The 27,755-nt window shown below is 45.8% G+C and overlaps 1 protein-coding gene across 1 annotated transcript; it reads right to left on the bottom strand.

The window, feature by feature from the left end:
* Window positions 1–4,764: 4,764 nt before the first annotated feature.
* LOC309565298 (cocaine esterase-like) lies at window positions 4,765–27,755 on the bottom strand. Its single transcript, XM_082270200.1, has 13 exons — window positions 27,632–27,755; window positions 23,426–23,630; window positions 23,156–23,294; window positions 21,848–21,981; window positions 19,101–19,254; window positions 18,453–18,566; window positions 16,446–16,541; window positions 13,720–13,860; window positions 10,481–10,558; window positions 10,252–10,399; window positions 6,953–7,102; window positions 6,657–6,729; window positions 4,765–5,004 (listed from the first exon to the last, which is right to left on the bottom strand). The coding sequence occupies exons 1-10, from the start codon at window positions 27,690–27,692 to the stop codon at window positions 10,331–10,333; spliced, it is 1,191 nt and encodes a 396-aa protein (XP_082126326.1). The 5' UTR covers window positions 27,693–27,755; the 3' UTR covers window positions 4,765–5,004; window positions 6,657–6,729; window positions 6,953–7,102; window positions 10,252–10,330.

Here is a 27,755-nt window from a genome sequence, read left to right as displayed (position 1 = left end):
CCTTTTCGGTGGAGAGGGTGTTGGCCTTTCTGCAATCTGGTGTGGACCAGCGTCTTGCACTGACGACTATCAAGGGTCAGTTATCTGCGCTGGCCATTCTTTTCCAGCGCCCCTTGGCGTCATACTCCTTGATCCGCACCTTTATTCAAGGGGTGCGTCATCTGGGACTTGAACTTGGTTTTGTCCGTTTTGCAACGTCCTCCATTTGAGAACATCTGAGAGATTCCTCTGTTGCTTTTCTGGTGGCGATCTCATCTGCTCGCAGAGTGTCGGAGTTGGCGGCCCTATCTTGCCGCTCTCCCTACCTGGTTGTTCATAGGTATGAGGTGGTCTTGCGACCTCATCAATCTTTCCTTCCAAAGGTGGTGTCTGATTTCCATCTCAATGAGGACATTGTTTTGTCTTCGCTGTGTGCAAATCTTAAGCATCCTAAGGAGTTTGCCTTGCATTCCTTGGATGTGGTCCGGGCGATCAGGGTTTACCTGTCGTCTACTGAATCCTTCAGAAAGTCGGATTCTCTTTTTGTCCTTCCTGAGGGACCTCGGAAGGGTATGGCTGCGTCTGCGGCAACCATTTCTAAATGGATTAGACAGACGATTGTACAAGCTTATTCGCTTAGGAAACTGTCTCCGCCCTTCCCTGTCATGGCGCACTCTACCAGAGCAGTGAGTTCGTCTTGGGCCTTCCGCCATCAGACGTCGGCGTCCCAGGTGTGCAAAGCGGCGACCTGGCCGTCAGTGCACACATTTACAAAATTTTACAAACTTGATGTTTTGGCATCGGCAGATGCCTCCTTTGGCCGCAAAGTTCTGAGTGTGGCAGTGCCTTAGGGGAGACATGGCATTTTTTAGCCTTTCCCCTCCTGTTGGGGTTTTTTTCCCTGGTTATTTTGCTTTCCTGGGTTTGTTCGCTCCTGTTGAGCTTTCCTGTTACCCAGTTTGTTACCTTTCTGGTTCAGATAAGGTTCTTTTCTCTGATTTGGTAGCTGCGTTGCCTTTGAGACCCCTCACATCTACACTGCTTTGGGACATCCCAGTAGTGAAGACTGTATGAGTGGGCGGCGACTGTCAGAGGACGTAAGAGAAAATAGAATTTTTGTAAGAACTTACCGTAAAATTATTTTCTCTGAGTCCTCTGACAGTCGACGCCCCCCCCCGTCCCCCGTGGACCAGAGGGACAGCCCCCTATAGGTGTGTCTATGCAAAGTTTTTGTGATTGTTTCTAACAAAATCTTCTGCCTAGCTTACTCCTGTGGATAAGACCAATACCCAGTAGTGAAGACTGTATGAGTGGGCGGCGAATGTCAGAGGACTCAGAGAAAATCATTTTACGGTAAGTTCTTACAAAAATTTCTATTATTTCTATATGGAGATATTGCTGACAAATATGACTGTTCCATCTGAAGCAATTCAAACCATTAATTATCTGTTTTTAACTTCCAGTGACGGTGAATACTGTCATATAGTCCCGTGCCCAGAGCTCTGTGCATTATGCAGTTCTGTGCCAAGTGCTCTGTGTATTATGCAGTCCTGTGCCCAGCGCTCTGTGTGTTATTTAATTTGGTGCCCAGCACTCTGTGCATTATTCAGTCCTTTGCCCAGCGCTCTGTGTATTATGCAGCCCTGTGCCCAGCGCTATGTGTATTATGCAGTCCTATGCCCAGCGCTATGTGTATTATGCAATCCTGTACCCAGCGCTCTGTGTATAATGTAGTCCTGTGCCCAGCGCTATGTGTTTTATGCAGTCTTCTGGCTAGCACTTGATGTATTATGCAGTCCTGTGCCCAGCGCTCTATGTATTATGCAGTCCTGTGCCCAGCGGTCTGTGTATTAGTTAGGCCTGTGCCCAGAGCTCTGTGCATAATACAGTCCGTTGCCCAATGCTCTGTGTAATATTTTGTCCTCTGCCCAGTGCTCTGTGCATTATTCAGTCCTGTGCCTGGTGATCTGTGCATTATTCAGTCCTGTGCCCAGCGCTCTGTGTATTATGCATACCTGTGCTCAGCGCTCTGTGTATTATGCAGTCTGTAATGGATCAACTGGCACCTTGACTGGGTACCTCCGTTGACAGATGCTCCTAGTGCTTCCTGAGGGCTCCAAGCACTCCACCAGACACCATAACCACCTCAGACCCCGCAAACCGCCGCAGCTTGGTTGGGGTCTCGCCGTCCCCTACCTGCCCTGGACCTATGACAAAGCTCTAGGTTCCAGTGGGAGAGCCTCTCTTTCCCCAGAAGTGAAGCAGGGAACAAGCTCTTACAAGAGCTTAGTGCTTATCCAAGGGAGTATGAAGGGCATAGCAATCCCTTGTGGCAGATTCCCCCAATGAGAGACAAGACTCTAGGTTGAGGGTGAAATAAAACTCCAACTTTAATGGTAGAGCTGCTCTTTTATAAAGTTTTCCCCCACAAGGTGGACCTTGTGGGGAACAGGCCCAGAAATTCACAAGCCAATGAAAACAGAGTTTTACACTCAGTCACTCCCATACAGTGTACACAATCCCTCCCCTCTGCCTGATTACAGTATTATATGCAGATGAAAGTGTATACAGGAACAGGATTAACCTAAACGTATTATCCACCCATCTGGACAGAACAATGTGAGGTCATTAACATTTAACAATGGGACAGGCACAATCCACATTCCAGCTCAATACACAAACAATAGGACAAGGCTGCCAATGACAGTCTGTGTGTCTCTCTCACATTGAAGCACATGGAATACACATTATCTCAATACACAAACAATAGTTAAAGCCTGTCTTTCACTACCAGTGATGGTGTCAGGGGCGGACTGATCATTTGGGCATTGCCTGAGGGGCAGGGGGGCCCAGCAGGGCCGTCTTTCTGCATGGGCACGCTGACAAGTTGCCCAGGGGCCCCAGGCAGGGTGGAAATTTCCCTGATCTGATCCCCCAGGACGCCGTGGCAGCAGCTTTAGTGTGCACTGGACTGGTTGCTAGGATGGCCAGCCGCCTTGCGTCTAGCAACCAGTGATGTCCGTAGAACGAAAGCGAGGCTGAGGAGAGGACTCAGCATGCTGAGTGGAGGAGTATCTTCCTCGTCCTCCTCCACGCGTATATGTCTGGAATGTCCGGAATGTCACCCACCTCCTCCCTTCATCTGCAGTGTGCGGCCGAGAAACTGAAAGTAGGAGACTTGAGCAGGACCGAGCAGAGGCAAACTGCTGCTTGAGGTTATCTTTCTCTTGTAAATGTTGGTTATCTGGGTTTTTTTCTCTCCCTCTCTCTCTCCCTCTTTCTTTCTCTCTCTCTCTCCCTCTTTCTTTTCCCTCTCTCTCTCTCTCCATCTTTCTTTTTCTCTCCCTCCTTCTCGCTCTCTCTCTCTCCCTCTTTCCCTCCCTCCCTCCCTCCATCCTTCTTTCTCTCTCTCGCTTTCCATCCCTCTTTCTTTTTATCTACCTCCATTCCTTTTTTTCTCTCTCTCTCACTCTCCATCCCTCTTTTTTTCTCTCCCTCAATCCCTCTTTTTTCTTTCCCTCCATCCCACTTTCTTTCTCTCTCTCCATCCCTCTTTCTTTTGTTCTTTCTTTCATCCTTTCATTTTCCATCCCTCTTTCTCTTTTACTCTCTTTCCCTCTCCCTCCATCCCTTTTTCTTTCTATCTCTCTCCATCCCTCTTTCTTTCTCTCTCTCTCTCTCTCTCTCTCTCTCTCTCTCTCTCTCTCCATCCCTCTTTCTTTCTTTCTCCCTCCCTCCCTCTTTCTTTCTCTCTCCATCCCTCTTTCTTCTTCCCTCCCTCCCTTTCTTTCTTTCTCTCTCTCTCGCTCTCCATCCCTCTTTCTTTCGCTCTCTCTCCATCCCTCTTTCTTTTTCCCTCCCTCCCTCTTTATTTCTCTCTCTCTCTCGCTCTCCACCCATCTTTCTTTTTATCTACCTCCATCCCTCTTCCTTCATCCCTTTTTTCTCTCTCTCTCCCTCCCTCCATACCTCTTTTTTCTCTCCCTCCATCATCTTTCTTTTTCTCTCCCTCCAACCCTCTTTCTTTCTCTCTCCCTCCATCCCTCTTTCTTTTTATCTCCCTCCATCCCTCTTCCTTCATCCCTTTTTTTTCTCATTCTCTCTCTCTCTCTCTCTCTCTCTCTCCATCACTCTTTCTTTTTCTCTCCCTCCATCCCCATCCCTTTTTCTTTCTCTCTCTCTCTCTGTCCCTCTTTCTTTCTCTCTCTCGACCTCCATCTCAGACAGTAAGGACTTGAATACATTTGCAGGTGATCAAATACCACAAAGAGAAAGCTTTATTTGTGGGAAAAAAAGGACATTGATTTTATTAGGGTACAGCGTCGCACGACCACGCAATTGTCCGCTAAAGTAACTTATTGTCCGCTAAAGTAACGCACGACCGCAAAATTGTCTGCTAAAGTAACTTATTGTGCGCTAATGTAACGCAGTGCCGAATCGCAAATAATGACTTGGTCATTAATGGGGCAAATCCTTCTGCTCCAGAAGTGGTTAACAAATTCCATACAAATTACTTAGCACCAAAAGGAATAATACTTGGTGCTTTATTCTCTACTGGGAGGTGGCTAGGGGGGGGGGGGGGTGGTACCAAGGGACCTGCTCAAAGGTGGGTGGGGGACAGAGGCAAGCGGTGGCTTGGAAGGGAGGAATACCTGCACCTATCCTATGGGAAAAAAAAGCCCTGAAAATGAGTCAGGATGTTGATCAGAGGGGAAGGAGAAATTAGCTTGTGAATGGGACATTTCCTGTTTTCACATTATAATATACAAATATGAGACAAGTCAGTGATATTTTTTTTCTGATTTCATTAACACATCTCCTTTTATTTCCTGAGCTGTATACAGGATCTACAGCTCTGCTTTCCCATCTGACTGATTCCTGAGTTTTCTGGGAAGAGTCTCCGTCCAGAATTCAAACTTCTGCGCTCTGTATTTTCTTGCTGCATGTTGCTGCAAATTGATTTGGAGATAATCTTTATTCTGAGTGTACTTCGGCCAGTGGGTGAGTCCAGGGCCATTGGGGTCACTGTAGGGGGGATGAGACTGTGTTAGAAAGGAGACAGGTAGGAAGAGGAGTATGGAGAAAAGAGAGAGAGAGGTATGCTTTGCTGTCTTTCTCACACAGGCTGGACACAGCCAGGAGACTGCAGCAATCAGAGGCGTAACTCGAACCTTCAGGTGCAAAAAAACATGAGAGCCCATTCAGACTGGCGCGATCCGATTTCCAGGGGCGACCTGTGAAGTCGCGGTGCACTTGCACGGACTTCATATAATTGAAGTCAATGCAAGTCGCCTCCAGGTCGCCCCAAAGTAGTACAGGACCCTTTTTCTAAGTCGGAGTGACTTATGTCGCTCCTATTAGAACAGATCCTGTGCTAATCAATGGCGAGCGACTGACCGCGACTTGTCAGGCGACTTGGTCACCTGACAAGTCGCGCTAGTGTGAATGGACCCTGAAGGCATACTTGCCAACTGTCCCATTTTTGCCGGGACAGACCCAGCAAATAGGAGCCTGTCCCGGGTAATTTACATTGTCCCGGCAATGTACTAATTTACACTTTGCTTTTTATTTATATTTACATATTCCATTTTTTGTATGGTCACACCTGAGCACATTTGACACTTCAGAATTGCAGGGAATTGGGATGAGAACTTTAAACTTTAGGCAGAAGTAGTGCAGCTGAATGGGAGAATTATTCCAACTCTGCTACTTTGGCCTCAAGTTTGAAATTATCTTCTCAATTTCCTGTAATTTTCTCTTTTTTGAGTAGACCGTAAAGTAGGCAGAGATTAATTATGTAGAGTGGGTGGAGCTTCAGGGAAGTGGGTGTGGTAAGTAATTGATAGCTGTGCTGCAAAGTGTCCCTGGAATTTTTTTCAAATGTTGGTAACTATGTGAAGGGCCCCCTGGACCCCTGGCCGGGGCCCTTCCCTTCAAGCCTGGGGCTCTTCCCACTGATCCTGGGGCCCTTTATTACGGTGCTGCAGCGGGACCCTTTCACAAGTTCTGCAGTGGGCCCCCTTCCTGCCATCTTGGGTCCTCCCCACGGTGGTGGAATGCCAGGGCCCGGTTAGAAGTGTGACCTTTGCGATCCTGGAAGTTCACCCACTGGTGTCAGTAGTTTTTATTTTTTGGTATTTCAATTGTATTTTTTATCATTTTATTTTTTTTTTTTTACAACGTCACAGACTATGACTCTGTCCATTCAGAAAAGGAAGGAGCTGGTAAATTACATATTTACCGACCCCTTCCTGGTTCTCTATTGTGACACATCCCCTGCAGCAGCCGGCAGGAGACGGGAGGGAGCACAGTGGGGAGGGGGGGGGGCTAGGGGAGCACACAGGGGCCCAGAGACAGCAGAACACAAGTGAACTGGATAGGAGGAGTGGCGGGGGCAGCATACAGATGGACCAATCTCCTCCATTTTCCTCCTGCAGCTACAGGAGGAAAAAGGGCAGTGATTTCTCTACATGCTGCCCCCACTGCCCCTCCTATCCAGGTGTACAGGGGAGCCGCACGGGCCCGCTGGAGCATGGGGCCTGGTTGCAATTGCAACCCCTGTAACCCCTGTAGTTACACACCTGGCAGCAATCTTGTTTCCCTTGGAATAGGGATAAGAGTTCTCCCCGGATCAGACAGCCAACCAGCAGAACATAGTTTTCAATTCTTGTTCTTACCCATGACGAGCAAAATTCGCCCAATATTTCATGATGGTTTTACTGAGTGATTTCTCTTCCTCTGTTTCCGGACCTTTCAGGAAAAAAAAAAAGCAAAATCGTTCAATAAACACCAACATAGAATTCAGTTACAGATAGAGAGTTAAAGCAGAAAGCATTTTGTACCATGTAGAGTGCAGCAAAAGGAGTGAGACTCCAAAGATGGTAGCCAGGAACTATACTAGAGGGATCTCCCCTCTGCATTCCATTCACCCAAAGATCCAGCAGAAGACTTGAAGCAGATGCCAATATCTTACCTGAAAATGGGAGGCCGTCCTTCAGAAAGGGACCGCCCACCACAAAGAACACCTCATCAGCATGGTCCGCCTTCACAAAGTCCGGCTTTAACCCTTTGAAGTGTGAGGGCCGGTGCTGGAATTCATAGAAGTAGACGGGCTGTCCGGAGTCTGTGGGGTAAATGGACAGATTACAGGTCTGTGGGCGATTACAGGACTTTTGCTGCCTCCAGAATTCAGAATTTAGCAAGCTTTTCCAGGCCTGTAGATAGTGTAGTACCTCCTTCATCTTCTCTTTATAGCTCCGCCCACTTTTCCACATTTCATGCACAGCGCAGTTCACTGCAGCCTCAGGAGACAACTAGATATACTTTATATTAACAAAAGTATTGGGACACCTGCCTTTACACGCACATGAACTTTAATGGTATCCCAGTCTTAGTCTGTAGGGTTCAATATTGAGTTGGCCCACCCTTTGCAGCTATAACAGCTTCAACTCTTCTGGGAAGGCTGTCCACAAGGTTTAGGAGTGTGTCTATGGGAATGTTTGACCATTCTTCCAGAAGCGTATTTTGTGAGGTCAGGTACTGATGTTGGAGAGAAGGCCTGGCTCGCAGTCTCTGCTCTAATTCATCCCAAAGGTGTTCTATCAGGTTGAGGTCAGGACTGTGTGCAGGCCAGTCAAGTTCCTCCGCCCCAAACTCGCTCATCCATGTCTTTATGGACCTTGCTTTGTGCACTGGTGCGCAGTCATGTTGGAACAGGAAGGGGCCATCCCCAAACTGTTCCCACAAAGTTGGGAGCATGAAAATGTCCAAAATGTCTTTATGCTGATGCCTTAAGTGTCCATTCACACTGGTACGACTTGTCAGGCGACTTGGTCAGCCTGACACGTCGTGCACCGTCGCGTCCCATAGTGTAGTACAGGACCGGTTTTAATAGGAGCGACACAAGTCGCTCCGACTTAGAAAAAGGTTCCTGTACTACTTCGGGGCGACCTGGAGCGACTTGCATAGACATTCATTTTATGAAGTCCGTGCAAGTCGTGCCGAAGTCGACTTCTCAGGTCGCCCCCTAAGTCGGATCGCCGTAGTGTGAACCGGCGCTAAGAGTTTCCTTCACTGGAACTAAGGGGCCAAGCCCAAACCATGAAAAACAACCCCACACCATAATCCCCCCTCCACCAAATGATTTGGATCAGTGCACAAAGCAAGGTCCATAAAGACGGATGAGTGAGTTTGGGGTGGAGGAACTTGAGTGACCTACACAGAGTCCTGACCTCAACCTGATAGAACACCTTTGGAATGAATTAGAGTGGAGACTGTGAGCCAGGCATTCTCTCCAACATCAGTGCCTGACCTCACAAATGCATTTCTGGTGGTCAAACATTCCCATAGACACACCCCTAAACCTTGTGGACAGCCTTCCCAGAAGAGTTGAAGCTGTTATAGCTGCAAAGGGTGGGCCAACTCAATATTGAACCCTACGGACTAAGACTGGGATGCCATTAAAGTTCATGTGCATGTAAAGGCAGGCGTCCCAATACTTTTGACAATATAGTATAATAACATGGAAGTTCCCATCAGCTTGTTGGATACTTTGTTTCTCTTAGTGATATTCTTTTATAAGTGTATTCCATTTATGATTCTGTATTTGCAGTCCTCCAGAATGTAGCGTGATATGGGAGGAGCTAAATATAAAACATAATTTTATGCACCAAGAGGGCTATTTATAAATGTTTTCACCCAAGATTCACACCAGTTTATAATTGGATTCCATTGTAAATCCCAGGTGAAAATATTTATAAATAGCCCCCCCCCCCTCTAGTGGGGAGATTGACGTTTTATATTAAGCCCCTCCCACATCACGATGGCGTTCTGCAGGGCTGCGGATATGGAATTTATAAAAGGCGGATAATATTAACCGGTTGCCGACCACACGCCGCCTATTTACTGCGGCAGCGTGGCTCTCCCAGGCAAACTGACATAGGGCTACGGTGGTTGCTTGGAGGCAACCAAGGGGCGAGCGTGCACCGATGCATCGGATAGGCGGCTCCGATTGCCGCCTGACACCCGCGATCGTTCCCAGCTGTTGTAAACACAGTTGACCGTTCTCAGTGCCATCTTAAGAGCATTAAATGGCCCCGGGCAAAGCAGTGCACTGGGGCCCTGCCTACACAATCACCCAGTGAACACACACACCAACGGGAGTTGGACTTGACTGTCCTGTGTGTGCCTGTTCCCATGGAGGCAGACAGGCATTCCTGCAGTTGTGGGCTCCCCCTCCACGGCCCAAGTGGCCTGACAGCAGGGCAGGGCCGAAAGGCGCTTGCCACCTGCTAAGCTCGGCGTTGGGATGCACACGGGAATTGGGATGACTAATGCTTGGCTGGGTCGCTGGGCAGATGGGGCCCCCGGGCAAGTGGGGCCCCCGGGCAACTGCCCAGCATGCCCATTCAGTAAGATGGCCCTGACCGTTCTTCTCCCTGGAATGATCATAGAGCCCATGTGATCTTTCTACATAGGATCACATGTCTCTATGGGCATTTCAGAAGCCACGCCCCCCTACAGTTAGAATCACTCCCCTGGGCTCACATTTAACCCCTTGATCACCCACAATGTTAACCCCTTCCCTGCCAGTGTCATTATTACAGTAACAGTGCATATTTTTAGCACTAATTACTGTAGTAATGTCACTAGTACCTCCAAAAGTGTCAAAAATGTCAGTCAGGGGTCCGATCTGTCCGCCGCAATGTCGCAGTCCCACAAAAAATCTCAGCTCACCGCCATTACTAGTAAAAAGAAAAAAATGACATAAATCTTTTCCGTAGTTAGTAGACGCAATAACTTTTGCGCAAACCAATTAAAATACGCTTATTGCAATTGTTTTTTTTTTTTCACCAAAAATATGTAGCAGAAAACAAATTGGCCTAAAATGTTAAAAAAAATGTAGATTTTTAAATTTTTGTGGGAATGTCGTATAGCAAAATGTGAAAAATATTGGGTTTTTTTCATAATTGTCACTCTTTTTTTGCTTATAGCGCAAAAAATAAAAATTGCACAGGTGACCAAATGCCACGAAAAGAAAGCTCTATTTGTGGGAAAAAAAGGACGTAAATTTTGTTTGGGTACAGCGTCGCATGACAGCGCAATTGTCAGTTAAAATCATGCAGTGCCAAGTTAAGTGGCCTGGTCATTAAGGGGGCAAATCCTTCCGGTCTTAAAGTGGATAATAGAAACAAAGTATCCAATGAGTGGATGGGGGTCCTCTGTGTATTTTCTGGGTGTAATGATAAATTGTAGCCAGAGGGGGATGTGTACCGCGGTGGTGGTCGGCAGTGCGCAGGGCCGGTATGGTGAACACCAAATCACTACACAAATCCAGGAAACTGTCTCTGATTTAAAGGGGATCTTCTGTGTCGCCGAAGTACTCGTCCATAACCAGAGGGAGGACGTCTGAGCGCACTTCCTGCAAAACACAAAACTTTTTATAATCGGACAGGTAGGTAACAAATTCGCGTGAACGCACAAGACACGGAACGCCTCTTACCAGGAAGGGAATGTTCTTCATCGCCCAGCGGACGTATCTCATATCCATCCCGTCCTGTAAGCTGCTAATATTCATCACCTAACAAGGAGAACGCAGCAGAGTCAGCTGACAGAAACAGGAAGCCAGCTGTGCGCAAGCAAAATACTTCCTCCCAGAAGCAGAACTTTATTTCAGTTATCATCTATCAGTGTAGATATTAATAGAAATGTCTCATACAGGACATCAGACAGGAACATATTTCCTGGTGAATCCAAAAAGTAGCAGGGAAAGTGTCTGTTGTAGGCGGCATTACGTGTAATGGATAGATGTTGTCTGATATGTACAGAAGCAGGACATTGCCCATCATTCGGCTCATTTCCTTCTACAGTCAGAAAGCTTACAGCATAGTGAGTCTGGGGTACATGAATAACTGTTTCATATTGCCAGTTCTTGACATTTAAAATGTCACTAAACCCACAAAAAAACTATCAATAAATGGTGTATTATATGTTGTTCATACTCACTCAGTCACTATGAGATTCTGCATTCTGCAAAAAACCTGGTTGATCCTGCGACTCTCTTTCATCCCCCTTCTGTCCATGTCCCCACTGCAGTTGGGGATTTTGCAGAGCAGTGGTGACAGCTCAGTTTTTAGTGAGCTTCTATGCTGCATATTTCCTCTCTATCACATTTGAATAGCCCATGTGACTATGTGGGTGTATACACAGAGATAAATGATAGCCCACTCCCTCCTCCTCCATGCCCACTAACCAGTTAAACACAATGGGGGCTAGATATTACGTGTAGATTGATGTAGGCTTCACCTCCCTCTTATTCTAAGAAACAGGCTGGAGGTGCGTCACTATGAGATTCTGTAATCTGCAAAAAACCTGGTTGATCCTGCTGTTCTCTATCTCCCCCTTCTGTCCATGTCCCCAATGCCGTTGGGGATTTTGCAGAGCAGTGTTGGCAGCTCTGCAGATGCTCAGTTTTTAGTGAGTTTCTATGCTGAGTATTTCCTCCCTATCACATCTGAACTGTCCATGTGAATATTGAGTCACACATGTGGGTGTATACACAGAGATAAATGATAGCCCATTCCCTCCCTCCTCCTCCATGCCCACTAACCAGCTAAACACAATGGGGGCTAGATATTACATGTAGATTGATGGAGGCTTCACCTCCCTCTTATTCTAAGAAACAGGCTGGAAGGGGCGTCACTATGAGAGTTTGTATTCTGCAAATGCCTGGTTGATCCTGCTGCTCTCTTTCTCCCCCTTCTGTCCATGTCCCCACTGCCTTTGGGAATTTTGCAGAGCAGTGTTGGCAGCTCTGCAGATGCTCAGTTTTTAGTGAGTTTCTATGCTGTGCATTTCTTCCCTATCACATCTGAGCAGCCCATGTGACTATAGAGTGACACATGTGGGTGTCATTACACAGTGGTAAATGAAAGCCCACCTCCTTCCTCCTCCTCTATGACTACTAACCAGCTAAGCACAATGGGGGCAGGATATTACATGTAGATTGATGGAGGATTCACCTCCTTATTCTAAGAAACATATAAATTATATTATTTTTTTTTTTTACTCTGTATCCCAAATGCGTTTTTTGTTTTTGTAATTTAGAACACGTGACCAGGAGCAGAGGAATAGAAGCTCCTCTCTGTATCCCAAAGGCATTTTTTGTTTTTGTAATTTAGAACACCTCCTGCCACTGTTTCCCTGCAGACAGCCTGGAAGAGAGCTGGGTCATGTGACAGCTGCATATCGATAAGGAAAAAAGGTGCTGAGATTTATTTTTTGTAAATAAAATATTTTCAGTGCCATCATCCATATACAGAAATAGAAGGGATAATGTAAATTAAATAATGTGTTTAGTATCACGTTAATGGTCTGCTGCCAGCATGGGGACCTCTACTGGGTTAGTCACACTTAAGCTCCACCTGTTGCCCCTCCCATTGTTTCTGACTTTATTGTGAAGTCAAGAGTATCCTCTATGTGTGTCACACGTGCTGTCAGCAGGGCCATGACAAGAGGCAGCTGCTCCATACAGGAGTAGTGACAGCAGCAGAGAGGGGGAGAGAGCCGGGAGGAGGTGCCAGCTGTGCTTCCCCCCCCCCCCCCGCTCTGCCATCCTGTTGGAATACAGGAGTTGATACAGGGCCCCTGGTCTCCTCCCTAGACTGCTCCTCTCCTGGCAGCAGAATATGAGGGTAATAAAAACTAGGAGGGGGGTTGATTTGTGCTAAGAAGGGGGATTGAAGGGGTTATGCAAGGAGAAGGCATTTTTTGATTGTGCAGGGAGGTGTGATCTTTATTGGGGGGGGGAGGTATTTGCATTAGGATATGGGAATTCAGGGGATCTGAAGGCTAATTGGGGGGGGGGGGGCGTTTTTGTTTGGGGAGAACTATGGCTTGTAGAGGGGAATTTATGCTTAGGTGGGTAAGCATGCAGATTAGTGCTGGATTTTTTTTGGGGGGAAGGGAGGTTTTTTTACTGAGACGTGATGCTCACACATAGTGAGGGGCGCAGTTTGTCATCTTCTCCCTGGCCACTAGATGATCTTGTCCTGGTGTTCTGTCAGATTCTGCTACCGGAAGTGACGTAGGGACCAGAACAACTTACTGCGCATGCGCCATGCATTCCAACATGACCTCTATACGTTCCAATAGGTTTCCTAATGTGACAGAACACGAAGCAGAGGCAGACATCTTCTTACACCCACGCAAGTCCTGAATTTTACATTAATTTTCGCAGTAAACTCCCATTATATAGTAAATCACAGTATTACATTTGTATTATTATTGTATTCTAGTAAGTATAGCCAGAAACCTGCAGGTAGAAGGTGGCGACGGCCATCTTGCTACACCCTGCACTGCTCAGCGACAAACTAATTATATAGTGAAATAGACTATTTCAGTATATAAGGTGAGTTTACTGCTAAAATAAATTAAAAATGTGTGTGAGTGTAAGAAGATGTCCGCCTCTGCTTCGTGTTCTGTCACATTAGGAAACCTATTGGAACGCACAGCAGCCATGTTGGAACACATGGCGCATGCGCAGTAAGTTGTTCTAGTCCGTACATCACTTCCAGTTGCAGAATCTGATAGGTAACGGTTTTCTGACAGAACACCGGCACCGGCTGTCAGTATGAATATAACTAATATACCAATGGGCATTACAGACCCATTCTGTTCTCTGAATACAGTTCTTTGCTTCCAATATCTGACAGATCAGACCTGACACACATGGACTCTCACCTTGGTCAGCGACCAGCTGAATTCATGATTATTAACACCCGTCATAAAGGGGACCGGGGCGACGTCCTTCCGCAACAAAATCTCCTCCGCACACTGAGGAAGGAATTGTCCATCCACACTCCCTGGGAATATCACATGACCCTGCAGGGAGAGAAGACTCATAAAGTCCACATTCTGTATCTTCCTCCCAGTGGGCAGCATGGGCCAGACAGGACTCAGAGATGATCTCCCCACCTAAGGTAATAAAAATGGCCATTGTGTTCTGGGACCGGTAATGTCCATCCAATTCTGATAACACTGACCTCATCTGACCACACATAAGCTGAAGACCAGTTCCAGCATTACCAGTTATGAGTGGACCGTGCACAAACCTGACATAAAAGTGGTTTAGTGATTGTCCTCTGCCAGATTCCAGATAGTATCAGGTAGCCAGGTAGTATTGAGCACCAATTCCTCCCCTCTCCCCCCACTCCAAACTAATGTACCTCCTCCCCTGTCTCCCATTGAGCACCAATTACCCTCACTGAGTACTTTGGCCTCTCCTTGTCCCAACACTGAGCACCCAAAAATCTCCATAGGCAAAGTTTTAAAAGCCTTTAAAGTTCATCATTTTAGAATTAACCATGAGTTCTGGCATGAGCATTATTGCTCTCATTCTGATGTTCACGGTGATACCTCACACATGTGGTGCAAATGGGGTTTACATGCACTATATTGTCAAATGTATTGGGACCCCCCCTGCTGTCCGGGCCTTCCTGTGTGTCCCCCCCTTCCCTGCAGCATTGCTACCTTCCATCCTCTCCTCTCCCACCAGGACTTGCTGAAGGCACACAGGGGGATGTTTCAGTATGGAGAGTGGGGGTGTGTGGTAAATATGTCCTATTTACCAGCTCCTTCGTTTCCTGAATGAATACAGTGAGTTGTTGGCAGCGATCACTCACTGTGTCCTTTCATCATTGAAGCATAGTAAATTGTGTTTACTATGCTTCGGTGTGTGCATGAACAGGGAGCCTCAAAGCACTTCCCATTCATTCACTAGGGCTGCAGAGAAATTGACTGGGAAATCTCTGTCCTTAGTCCCTTTCTGTCTCAAATGTGAGACATCAGGGGTCTGTTTAGACCCCTGGTATTTCACCAAAGCCCCCCCAACAAGGCTGCTAAAAGAATGTAAAAAAAAAAAAATTAGGAGGGGTGTGACGGTGTTCGCCGTCACTGGGAATGAAAGACAGATAATTAATGGTTTGTATTGCTTCAGATGGGACAGTAATATATGCCAGCAATATCTTCATATAGAAATATGAAGATTTATTCCCACTTCACACTTTAGACTTAGACTGTTATAGACCATTGCCATTAAGTCTGACTCCTAGTTAATGAGTATTCCGTGTGCTTGTCTGTGAGAGAGACACACAGACTGTCATTGGCAGACTTCCCTATTGTTTGTGTATTGAAATGGAATGTGGATTGTGCCTGTCTCATTGTTAAATGTTAATGACCTCTCTTGTTCTGTCTGCCTTAAGATAAACTTATTATGGGATGTATATGTGTATGTGGATTAGCTGCTAAGGGGAGGGGGGATTGTCCCACAGGTTATATCTTTGTGTACACTGTATGGAAGTGTAAAACTCTGTTTTCATTGGATTGTGAATGTAAGGGTGTGTTCTCAACAAGGTCCACCTAGGCGGTAACCTTGTGGGGGAAAAACTGTATAAAAGAGCAGCTGTACCATTAAAGTTTGAGATATACTTTACCCTTATTCTAGAGTCCTGTCTCTCATTGGGGGAATATGTTACAAGGGATTGCTATGTCCTTCATACTCCCTTGGATAATGACTAAGATCTTATAAGAGCTTGTGTAAGAGCTTGTTCCTATTCCTGCTGTACTCTCTGGGGAAAGAGAGGTTCACCCACGGGAACCTGGAGCATTATCGTAGGTCCAGGGTGGGTAGGAGACAGCGAGACCCTAACCAAGCTGCGGCGGTTCGTGGGGTCTGAAGTGGTTACGGTGTCTGGTGGAGTGCTTGGAGCCCTTGGGAAGCACTAGGAGCATCCATCACCGGAGGTGCCCAGTCGGGGTGCCGGTTGATCTGTTACAAAGGAGGGCTGTCAGGTACACTGTACAGGGCCCTGTGATTTCTAACAGCATCCTTGTGAATGGAGCCAAAGTGAGAAAATCCTCATTGCTTCTGGTTTCATTCAGTGGAGAAGAAATCTAGGATCTAGGTTCCTCGGTTTCCTCCCACTCTCCTAAAGCAGAGGAATTTGGTTCAAGACTCCTGGTAAGAGCCAGAAAGCCTTGGAAAGAACCATGTAGAGGGGTACAGTGATGAGGATTTCATGCCACCTGTACAGTGAAGCTATACAGCCACCAGATCACTTTCACTATCCAGCCGTAAGCCAGCTGAGAAAAACCAGCACAAGCTGATGGCTTCAGCAGCCAACAGCTTGTGCTTCACCATTGACTCTTTGGATGTACTACATACATCCAAAGCGCTGAACTAGCTAAAGTACATTTTCCACCCACAATGGCTTTGTCGGCACACAGCAAAAAAGAAGGTGCCCCTGGAACTTTTTTACAAACGTTGCAAACTATGGACACGTAGAGAATGTTTTCACGCAGACTTGTAGAGTTACTGCCACGTCCACTAGAGGTCAGTGCGGTGTCCCGACATTAATGTTTTGTAATTAGATGTGGACAATGCAGGGTGGGAGTCTCATGTTACCAACCAGAGATGTAGTAATGGCTTTAAGTTCTTCTTCTGATTTCTTCCTCAAACATTCCACCAGCGAGGACGGATCACAGGCTGAAGCATGAGCAATCGTCTGCAAGAGAACCAAAAAAGTTTGCTTTACGAATGTCTCAAGATTTGTGTGAAAGTTACAAACAATACCTGTAATATTTGTGATATGTGTGTATTGTCAGTTTCTACTCGCCGGGCAAATGTAACATTCAATCCTAGGAGAACATAGCCATAAGAACATTGGAGAAGAGGACATGAATGGGGGAGACCTCTGTACTTTGTACAGAGTGAGTGTGCCAAGCAAATCTTCAGCTGCAGTGGAAAGTAAAACATTTAGCAGCGGTAATAATACCACAAATTATGACAGCTTCCTGTTGTCAGAACCCACCAGTGTCCTGCTGGTCAGGAACAGACTTTAAGGCTCCATTCACACCAATGCGTTTTTTTATGCTTTTTGCAGAATTGCAGGACATTATTTTTAACATGAGTTTGAGTGGGGAAAAGGGAACAGCCATTTTATTTATCAAACATTTATTTATGATTAAGCAGATATATTGGATGTATATGTTAGAAGTCATATTGTATAACAGCTGTTGTGTTCAAAAGCCATTTACACCTCCAGCTGTATAGATTGCTATCTAGGCTTTTGAAGACCTGTTCCTCCAAGGAGCCAAACTATTGGAAGTGACAAGCCTATGTGAATGGCCATCTGCATATCAAAGAATGTCACCAAAGACTCAAATGGGACTTCAAAAGATTTAAATAGATAGGTCCCACCCTTTGTAAAACATATACATTGTAATACAAGTCCTTAGCCAGATAGAGCAATTGTTTATAAACCAACAGAATGTAATGCGACTGAATTGCTCTCCAAACTTGTCTTTCTACCTACATGTTTGTAAAATAAATATAATTCTCTATCGTTCATTGATGGACGCAGTCCTCAGATGCATATCAGCAGGGTAATACCGCCCCCTACAGGAGTAGGACACTAGGTAGAAAGAATTTCTGGCTTTGCCTATGGGCAGTCTCTAGGGGTACACCCTCTCTCTTCCTGCATAGGATGTCAGTTTTAATCTGCCTAGTCAGGAGTAAGGACCTAGTTCCTTGCTGGGATCTTTGGTCCTGGCATGGGAGTACTTTTTTTAATGTAAATTTTTTTTAGCTAGTCTTTTTTTCTCCGGAACGTGTTTCCTGTGAGATCTTCAAGCAATTATGCCGGGCTGGGCGACAGACTGGACCCCCATATCCAGTGGTCACCCCAGTCTGGCCATCGAGCGTGTGCAGGCCTCAGCTCCGCGCTGGGTCCCATTTCACTGTTGTCATCTATAATCACATGGCCTGACTTTGGATTTGGGGTCAGGATGGATCCCCATCTATCTGTTTTGAGCGGACCGGATCAGAGGCTGGCGGGTGAAAGCTGACGTCCACCGCCCAATAGAGAACAATAGGTGGTCCGATTGGGTCAGCCTGAAAAATGAATAGGTGGACCTAATCGGTCCGCTAGTATGAAAGGGGCCTAATACAGAGGACACAGCCACTCACATCAGTCTGTGCGCCAAAGGAGCTTACACTCTGCCCCCCCCCCCACAGTCACACACTATTATTATTATACATTTATATAGCTCTGACATATACCCCAGTGCTGTACAGAGAATACTGAGCCAGTCATATCAGTCTCTGCACCAGAGGAGCTCACACTCTAATGCATGCCCACAGTCACAAACTATTATTATTATGCATTTATATAGCTCTGACATATACCGCAGTGCTGTACAGAGAACACTGAGCCAGTCACATTAGTCTCTTCACCAGAGGAGCTCACACTCAAATTTTGGCAGTGGTCGACATACTGTATGATATCCCTTTCATTTGAAGCATTCCTGACACCAGAGCGCTGCCATCATTTGAACAGAAGTATTATTTCGGCCTGGACTGGCTTCTGCTCTGTGATTGGTGGATTTGGGGTAGTGGGATCTACGATGAGACTCACAGTCTGGAGAACACTCAGGTCTTTAGATTTGCATGTCATAACAAATGGTACGATGGCGACTCCGCTCTCGGCAATGGCTCGGTGGAACAGACCTCTGGCGAGGGGTGACAACACCTGGTGGCATCACAGGAAATACACTTCAGTTAGTCATCAGAATCGCTCACTGGACGTCTCTGCAATGCTGACATATCAGGAGTTTATTTATGTCCACGTAACTAACAGATCCACTTTATTCACTAATCCACAGCTACTTAGTCACTAGGCTCACATGTGGCTAGCCTTGCAACCTCATGTCATTGTTTAACAGTAACCAGTAGAGAAGGAGAAGTCTGCAGTGGGCATTGATGGCCATACAGAATACAGCAGAAAACTTCTCTAGAATATATGCAGCCTGTTCATTCTGAGTTCATATCTCAAGTACAGCATCTCCACAATGTCCACCCCATGCTAAGGAGACTAATGATAAGCTTCTTATATGATTCCTAAATACCAGCTCCCATATAGGTTTATTGGCTGCAGGCAGTTTTCTTTTACTTCCAGTATCACATGATCCAAGACAGGGGGTCCCCCTGTCCCAACCCTACAGCAAGATCCAACTTGGCCCCTCACTGCCCTCTGACACCTCAGATAAGATCTGGAGGAACTTACTAGAGCAGAAACACTGATTGAGCCCGCTGATTCCCCAAATATGGTCACCAAGTTGGGGTCACCTCCAAAATCTTCAATGTTGTCCTGAACCCAGCGTAGAGCCGCCACCTGGTCCAGGAAGCCGTAATTCCCAGCGGCTTGTCTGTCCTCGGTGCTGGAGACAGAAAAATAGACGATAGAGATCGATGCGTGTTTAGCTGCTCTTTATATTGTTTCACCAGAAATTTTATGGTCATTAAAAAAAAATACAAAAATTTAAAGATGGAAAAATTGTGAATTGTTGATAAAAAATTGTGTGATCTGTTCCAACAGAAAAGTGCGGCTATGAGTAGAGGTGTCACCGATCGATAGAAACGTTACATTATATCATTGATGGAACAGACAGATCTGACAGATTGTTATAATTGTTAAGATCGTTCTGGGAACGTGTTCATGTTTTAAGGGCTTTAATTCGCTTTTAAAGCTTTTAATTATTAATTTGATGTTTTAGGGCAGTGCTCCCCAACCTTTTTATCGCCGCGGATCGGTCAACATTTGATAATTTTTCTGTGGGCCGCTGGGGGGGGGGGGACGTCAATGCAGAGTGCCCACAGCATTGCCCCCAATCAATGCAGAGTGCCCACAGCATTGCCCCCAATCAATGCAGAGTGCCCACATCATTGCTCCCAATCAATGCAGAGTGCCCACAGCATTGCCCCCAATCAATGCAGAGTGCCCACAGCATTGCCCCCAATCAATGCAGAGTGCCCACAGCATTGCCCTCAATCAATGCAGAGTGCCACAGCAATGCCCCCAATAAATGCAGAGTGCCACAGCATTGCCCCCAATAAATGCAGAGTGTCACAGCAATGCCCCCAATAAATGCAGAGTGCCACAGCATTGCCCCCAATAAATGCAGAGTGTCACAGCAATGCCCCCAATAAATGCAGAGTGCCACAGCAATGCCCCCAATAAATGCAGAGTGCCACAGCATTGCCCCCAATAAATGCAGAGTGCCACAGCAATGCCCCCAATAAATGCAGAGTGCCACAGCATTGCCCCCTATCAATGTAGAGATGCCAGCGTGCCACCTTTCAATGCAGAGCGCCAGCATTCCCCCCCCCCCCCCCCAGACCCGTCCGTGCACTTACCTCACTTCTCTTCAGTTCAGTCCCCAGCTTCCCGCGTCTCCTCAGTCCTCCCGCGGGGCGCCTCCTCCTCGGCCAATCGCGTGGGGTTTGCCTTTCGGCCAATCAGGAAGCGGGAGGACCCGTTCTCTGATTGGCCAGGAGGAGGATGAGTGTGACAATAGCGAAATTTCATTTGCTATTGTCACACAATGGGCGGGCTCGGGGGGGGGGCGCAATGCTCTGCGCCTCGGCCACCACAGTGAATCCATTTAAAGTTCCTCGGTCGGCCCGGTACCGTTTGATCCACGGACCGGTACCGATCCGCGGCCCGGGGGTTGGGGAACACTGTTTAAGGGTTTTATTTTAGAAAACATCCCAATAGGAACTGGAAAGATGTAAAGTGACAGCACATTATTTTAATTTATTTTTCTTTTATTTTTGTTTTCTCTTTCATTTTCTTTTCTGTATTTTATTGTTATTAGATGTTTTATAAATAATATTTTGTTATAATATATGTTACATATACAGTATGTTATAAAATGTAACATGTCCTACGTGTGTGAAATATACAACTGATAAAAGGAATAAAACCAAAAAAATTGTTTTATTCATTTTTTTTCCCATAGTTCTAAAGACCAACTTTAAAAAACAATTACACGAAAATAGACCGAAAAAGTGCAGCTACAAGTGGAGATGTGACCAATCAAAAGAAATATTACATTGTATCATTGATGGAACAGACAGATTGTTACAATTGTTAAGATCATTCTAGGAACTTGTTAATGATTTTCAGGGCTTTAAATAGTTTTAAGTTTTCTTTTTGTGTTGTAAACGTTTTCGTTTTTATGTATAATGTTTCTTTTGATGTTTTAACATCCCAATAGCTGGAAGGATGAAACATGACAGCACATCATTTTATTTTTTAAAATTTTTGTTTTCTCATTAATTTTTTCTGTATTTTATTGTTAGTAGATGTTTTATAACAAATAATATTTTATGTTATAATATATGTTGCATATGCTACATATACTGTGTGTTAAAAATTGTACCATGTCCTATAGGTGTGAAATATACAAAAAATAAAAGGAAAAAAACCTGAAAAATTGTTTTATTCATTTTTTGCCATCGTCTGAAGACAAACCTTAAAAAGGTTTTGCCTTTAGTTATACTTTAATAAATAGACCAATTGTTGGGTAAATAGTCGAAAGTCACATGACCTTTATTTTTAGGCAACAGGGAAAATTATAAGAGTTATTCTTGCTTATCACTCCTAGATTCCAATTTTTGCTTCTGTTTTACTAATTTCGCCTTGCAGTGCCATATAGAACTGCACCACCTATACATAACACTGCAGACTGGGACCCCTGCAGGTTGGATAGGGAACTGCACCCATATATAGTATATACTGCCAAAAAGACCACTGCAGGCTGGATAGGGAACTGCACCACCTATACACTGCACACAGGGACCCCTGCAGGCTAGATAGACTCATTTAGTAAAATCTCAGTGAACACAAGACCGCTCATTTTGCTGTGAAATCAAGTTTCATAAAATTTCCTGCAGTTATAAATAGGACATTGTTGCATCCCTCGATGTTACATTATATTATTATTGGAAAACACACAGCTCTGCCCTTACCTGAGAAAGCCCAGGAGGCCGAGTCTGTACTGTATGGACACCACGACCACGTTCTCATAGGCGGTCAGCGCAGAACCTTCGAACATGATCGTCCCCCCCATGCGTAATCCTCCACCATGGATGAACACCATGACCTGCCAACAGAGAAGGATGATATCACACCGAGCGCCACAAACCACCAGGACAAGAAATCTGCCAATCTGCTTCCTGTTAGTGGTGGGTGAAGCATTTATATGTTTTATGCAATACCCCTCCCATCCTGCAGGGGATGCTGTAGGGAATCCCCTACATGACAGGCAGCCGACAGTTGCACACACATACCTCCCAACTTTATGAGATGGGAACGAGGGAGACCTATTAGCAAAAGTATTTAGGCAGAATTAAAAATAAGAAAAGTTCAGTTAAACCCATAAGGGTTTTTTTTTTTTCTTACCACTACTATTCCTTTATATTGGCTTTTGAGATTTACAAATGTAGCAATTTTGAATTTTGATTAAAAGTTTAGCACAGGGAAACACTCTTTGAAAGATAAAAAGTGCATTTTATATACAACTATATAGATCAGACCAAAATGAGGGGCAAATGAGGAGGAAAGAGGGACAGAGGGACAATGTTCCAAATCAGGGACAGTTGGGAGCTATGCACACATACAATCTGTCCTGAATATTAGAGGTGGTCCCTTGAGTGATTGTTTTGTCCCTAAGAACATATGAGGTAAATATATAAGTATTAAAATTTAAATTTCCATTTTAGGGACAGCACCCTGCCGACCCCTCCTACCACGTCCAATACACTATACACAGGAACTCCTGCAGGTTGAATAGGGAACTGCACCACCTATACATTACCCACTTGGAAGCCTGCAGGTTGGGTTCGGGAACTGCACCCATATAAACTGCACACAGAGACTCCTGTAGGCTGGATAGGGAACTGTACCATCTATTTACTGCACAAGGGGACCCCTGCAAGCTGGATAGAGAGCTGCATTCCCTATACAATGCACACAGGGACACCTGCAGGCTTGATAGGGAGCTGCAGCACCTTTAAACTGCATACAGAGACCCCTGCACACCAGATAGAGAATTGTACCATCTATATACTGCAAATAGGGGCCCCTGCACACTGGATAGAGAATTGTACCATCTATACACTGCAAACAGGGGCCCCTGCAGGGTAGATAAGGAACTGCACCACCTATACACTGCACATGGGGATCCCTGAAGGCTGGATAATGAACTGCACCCCCCTATGCACTTCATACAACATGTTTCCTCATCATGAATTACAACATCTGTCTAATCTTCTCACCGGTAACTTATAGTTCTTCTCCCTGTTTGCTGGGGTGAATACATTCAGGTAGAGGCAATCCTCTGACAAAGGCAGTGTCATTGAAGTGCCACCAAAGGACTTCAGCATGTCATGCAGTCTGCGGGGATTCTGGACGCACCTGGAAAGATGAACAATGATCACACAGGCAGTAATTGCCCATCTGTGTCCTGTCTGCTCAGGACATGAAAAGGTTAACAAACTCATTTACCCAGTATAGAACCCATATACACCCATCACATGACTACTCACATAGGGGGGTATTCTGCTGCCGTTCTCACTGCTGTCCAGGGTTCGGGTGGTTGTGGCGCTGCAAATCTCAGAGGCCCAACTGGTGGTTTGGCGAAGGGGATGCCATAGAATGCGTACACAAGTCTGTCCGTTTCTTTCACTGTGACAGTTATCCCACGCAGCTTCCCATACTGTGTGTTTACTAAGGGGGTCCCGGCATCCTCTCCTGAAACCAGCAGAAGAAAAGATCATTCCAGACCTCATACCATGCAATCTTTCCAACTGTTCTCATACCATCAGACCCAACATGGGATCTTTCCAACTGTTCCTCACTATTAGACCCAACATGCGATCTTTCCAACTGCCCCTGTAACATCAGACCCAACATGCAAGCTTTACAACAATCCCCGTACCATCAGACCCAACATGCAATCTTTCCAACTGTTCCCATACCATCAGACCCAACATGCAATCTTTTCAACTGTTTCCATACCATCAGACCCAACATGCGATCCTTCCAACTGTTCGCGTACCATCAGACCCAACGTGCGATCTTTCCAACTATCCCATACCATCAGACCCAACATGCGAGCTTTCCAACTATCTCCGTACCATCAGACCCAACATGCGATCTTTCCAACTATCCCCATACCATCAGACCCAACATGCGATGTTTCCAACTGTCCCTGTACCATGAAACCTAGCATGCGAGCTTTCCAACTATCCCTGTACCATCAGACCCAACATGCGATCTTTACAACTGTTCCCATACCATCAGACCCAACGAACAATCTTTCCAACTGTTTCCATACCATCAGACCCAACATGCAATCTTTCCAGCTGTTTCCATACCATCGGACCCAATGTGTGATCTTTCCAACTATCCCTGTACCATCAGACCCAACATGCGATGTTTCCAACTGTCCCACACCATTAGATCCAACATGCGATCTTTCCAACTGCCCCACACCATTAGATCCAACATGCGATCTTTCCAACTGCCCCACACCATCAGACCCAACATGGGATCTTTCCAACTGTCCCCATATCATCAGACCCAATATGCAATCTTTCCAACTGTCCCTATAGTTACCATCAGACCCAGAGGAAAATCTCCCCAGTGGGGCACAGAGAACAAAAGAAAAAAAAAAAAAACAGACAAAGGTTCTAACCTTTCCCACTCCATCAAAAAATAGGAAAAAGTTTTGACTTTTGATTCATTTTATAGGCGTGTGATCACTTATCTGCGGTGAATGGTTTCACATAGGGATGGTCTCTGTGTTCAAATTGAACAGAAGTTTGACTTGAACATCAGCTGTTAATGTGTTCGCTGAACACATGAACAAATGGGGCGCTCGTCGGGAAGTTCGCCCGCCGACGAGTGCCCCACAATGCACTGCGCTCTTGCAGTGCATTGATTGCTGATGATTGGTCAAAGCATGCACCTGACCTGTATGCATTGGCCAATCACAGCACAATGTACTGTGAGAGCCATGACTGGCCAAAGGCAGAGTGTCTTTAGCCAATCATGGCTCAGGGGCAAAGTCCACGCCCCATGCTATATAAGGCTGCTGCTTACACAGCAGCCGTGTATAGTGTGTGACAGTGGACATTAGGCAGGTAGTTAGTGGATAATTTGTTCAGACAGTTTAGTGCGGTCAGTGTAGTGTACAGGCATACCTTACTTTTAAAATGTATGGATATGTTGTAGTCCTGGGTCCCCTCTCGGTGCTCCACAAGTTTGGAGTCCCTGTCACTTATGGTTCGTGAGCAGTGCCATACCAAGCTGTCCAAGATTTCCCATAGACACCAATGAGCACTGAAAGCTGGTCAGGGCAGGAAGGGGGTGAAAGTGACCTGTATTTAAGTTTTAAGTGGTTAAGGGGAACCCTATGACAGAATTAAAAAAAAAAAATTTGTGGGGTCCCCCTCAAAATCTATACCAGGCCCTTTGGGTCGGGTATAGATTTTGAGGGGAAACCCCATGCCAAAATAAAAAATAAAAAAACGGCGTACCATACCATACCAGACCCTTATGCGAGCATGCAGCCTGGCAGGCCAGGAAAGGGGGGGAGGAACGAGTAAGTGGCCCACCCCCTGAACTATACCAGGCCTCTTGCCCTCAACATGGAAAGGTGGTTTGGCCCGAAGCACCTTGTCCTTATGTTGATGGGGACAAGGGCCTCTTCCCGACAACCCTGGTCTGTGGTTGTGGTGGTTGTGGGGGTCTGCAGGTGGGGGGCTTATTGGAATATGGAAGACCCCTTTACCATCGAGGGACACTATTTTTTTTCTTTTTAATAAAGGACTTGTCAAAAACTGTTTCCTGTGGTTTTTACTTTTTTGGTGAAAGGGCACGGGCGGGTATGATGTGATATATCGATGTACCCAATACCCATTCACATAAGGGGGAGAGGGATCTGGAGGCCCCCTTGTTAAAGGGGGCTTCCAGATTCCGATAAGCCCCGCACCCGCAGAACCTGACAATCACACAGCCCAGGGCTGTCAGGAAGAGGCCCTTGTCCCTATCAACACAGGGACAAGGTGCTTTGGGGTTGGGCTGGGCAGAGCCCCCCTGCTACAAAGCATCCACCCCCCCATGTTGAGAGCATGTAGCCTGGTATGGTTCAGGAGGGGCTGGCCGCTCGCTCGTCCCCCCCCCCCCCCCTTTCCTGACCTGCAGGCTGCATGCTTAAATAAGGGTTTGGTATGTTTTTGGGGGGACCCCACAAGGTTTTTTGTTTTTTTAAATTATGGCGTGGGGTCCCCAAAGGACCTGGTATGGACTGGGGGGGACCCTACGTAGTTTTTTTACATTTTTTTATCTGTATTGACAGGAGCCAACAATACATTACAGCCGTGAGCAAGTTTACATTACATTTTTTTCCTTTAGAAATGTCAGTATTGCTGCAGCAGGCTCCACACATCATACAGATGCGCCACTTTACAGGCACATTAAGGGGACCCCCCAGGCACGATAGTTAAAGGAATTTTTCATTTTTATTGTTTCACTTTAAGCATTATTAAAATCACTTCTCCTTTAAAAACAATATTTTAAAAAACATTTTTGCATTGATACATGTACCCCAGGGCAGTACCCGGGTCCCCATACACTTTTTATGGCAATAACTTGCATATAAGCCTTTAAAATGAGGACTTTCGATTTTTTTATGTTAGTATCCCAAAGACTTTATAGAGTTTGCATGTTCGCTAGAACTTTTCCCCTGTTCAAGATGTTCTGGTGCGAACCGAACAGGGGGGTGTTTTGCCCATCCCAAGTTTCACGTTGAGAAATATTCTGTGTTCTATTTGTAGTGATGTGAATGGCTATTAAGATTTGCTGGCAGCCCTCTCCTCAGCCGCGTAATAAATGCAAATATAAAAAAGACAGCACAAAAGGCGAAATGATTTCTGTAAACCGCTTATGGTGGGAATGGACTTTTATTACAGTTCATGGCTCAGATCAGCTGGGTGAGTGACACGGTGGATCATAAATGTCTATTATTAACTTTACAGTTGTCATGGAAAAAGATCATGAATGGCAGCAATAGATACAAAGTGGGACACACTACAGGGATTTGCAGTCCTTCTGCACCTGGGTGACCTTCGTCTGCCTGTCTGTGATTCTGTTCAGGAATATGGAGTTAATCAGATAAAGAATTGAAAAGAGAGAGCAGAAACTCCAACACTGAACTCTGCCTCTGCACATGGCGGTGCTAATGGGGGAAAAAGGGCTCACCTCCGACCAGAGAAAGTCACCAACAGCCCAATAGAGTCTTCCCCCTACCAGACCAGATCCATTTCCATACAGATCAGTGGGCAGTGACCACCCTCCTTCTTCTAACATAAAAAAAAATCTCAACACCCCAAACTTTTCTGACCAACCAGGACAGCCAATTGGAAACCCACACCTGTAAACAGCCTTGAAGACACCTCCAGTACCTGCTGGTAACTTACAGCATTTTTCCAGGTGGGTGATTTATGACGAGCTGATCTATAGTCCCGTTATGTGAAAAGAAACTTAGAAACTTACAATTAATTTGGAAAATCCTTGATAGAAGAAAATGGTGTGAGATATAATTTATAAGAACCCCACAGGAAGCTGAGGACCCATTGGGTGATTGGAAATGTGCATAATAAAGACACGTCGGAACCCCAAGGGAAGTCCATGGAAATTGGGACAGTTGGCAGCTACTCTGAGGCGAGTATTATAAAGGTGTACTCTACCTGCCACCAGGGGCCCCAGGATGAGGGGACACAAGAGGATAATCCAGGCAATGGAGCCCATGAGATTCAGTAAAGAAGATTGTTTTGACTGATGCAGGAGAGATTGCCTGGGACTGGGTAAAAG

This window comes from Pelophylax lessonae, assembly GCF_965119305.1.
Source record: "Pelophylax lessonae genome assembly, chromosome: 10".
Classification (NCBI taxonomy): domain Eukaryota; kingdom Metazoa; phylum Chordata; class Amphibia; order Anura; family Ranidae; genus Pelophylax; species Pelophylax lessonae.
The sequence above is the reverse complement of the archived record's forward strand: the minus strand, read 5'-3'. Positions and strand labels throughout refer to the sequence as shown.

What these genes read in the sequence shown, in the direction of transcription:
- LOC309565298 (XM_082270200.1), bottom strand. Translation starts at nt 27,692, where the DNA reads ATGGGCTCCATTGCCTGGATTATCCTCTTGTGTCCCCTCATCCTGGGG. An exon ending in GGCCTCCTGGGCTTTCTCAG is followed by an intron (nt 19,255 to 21,847) that starts GTAAGGGCAGAG and finishes TTCTGTCTCCAG; the next exon opens with CACCGAGGACAGACAAGCCG. An exon ending in AAGCCATTACTACATCTCTG is followed by an intron (nt 13,861 to 16,445) that starts GTTGGTAACATG and finishes CTCTCCCTGCAG; the next exon opens with GGTCATGTGATATTCCCAGG.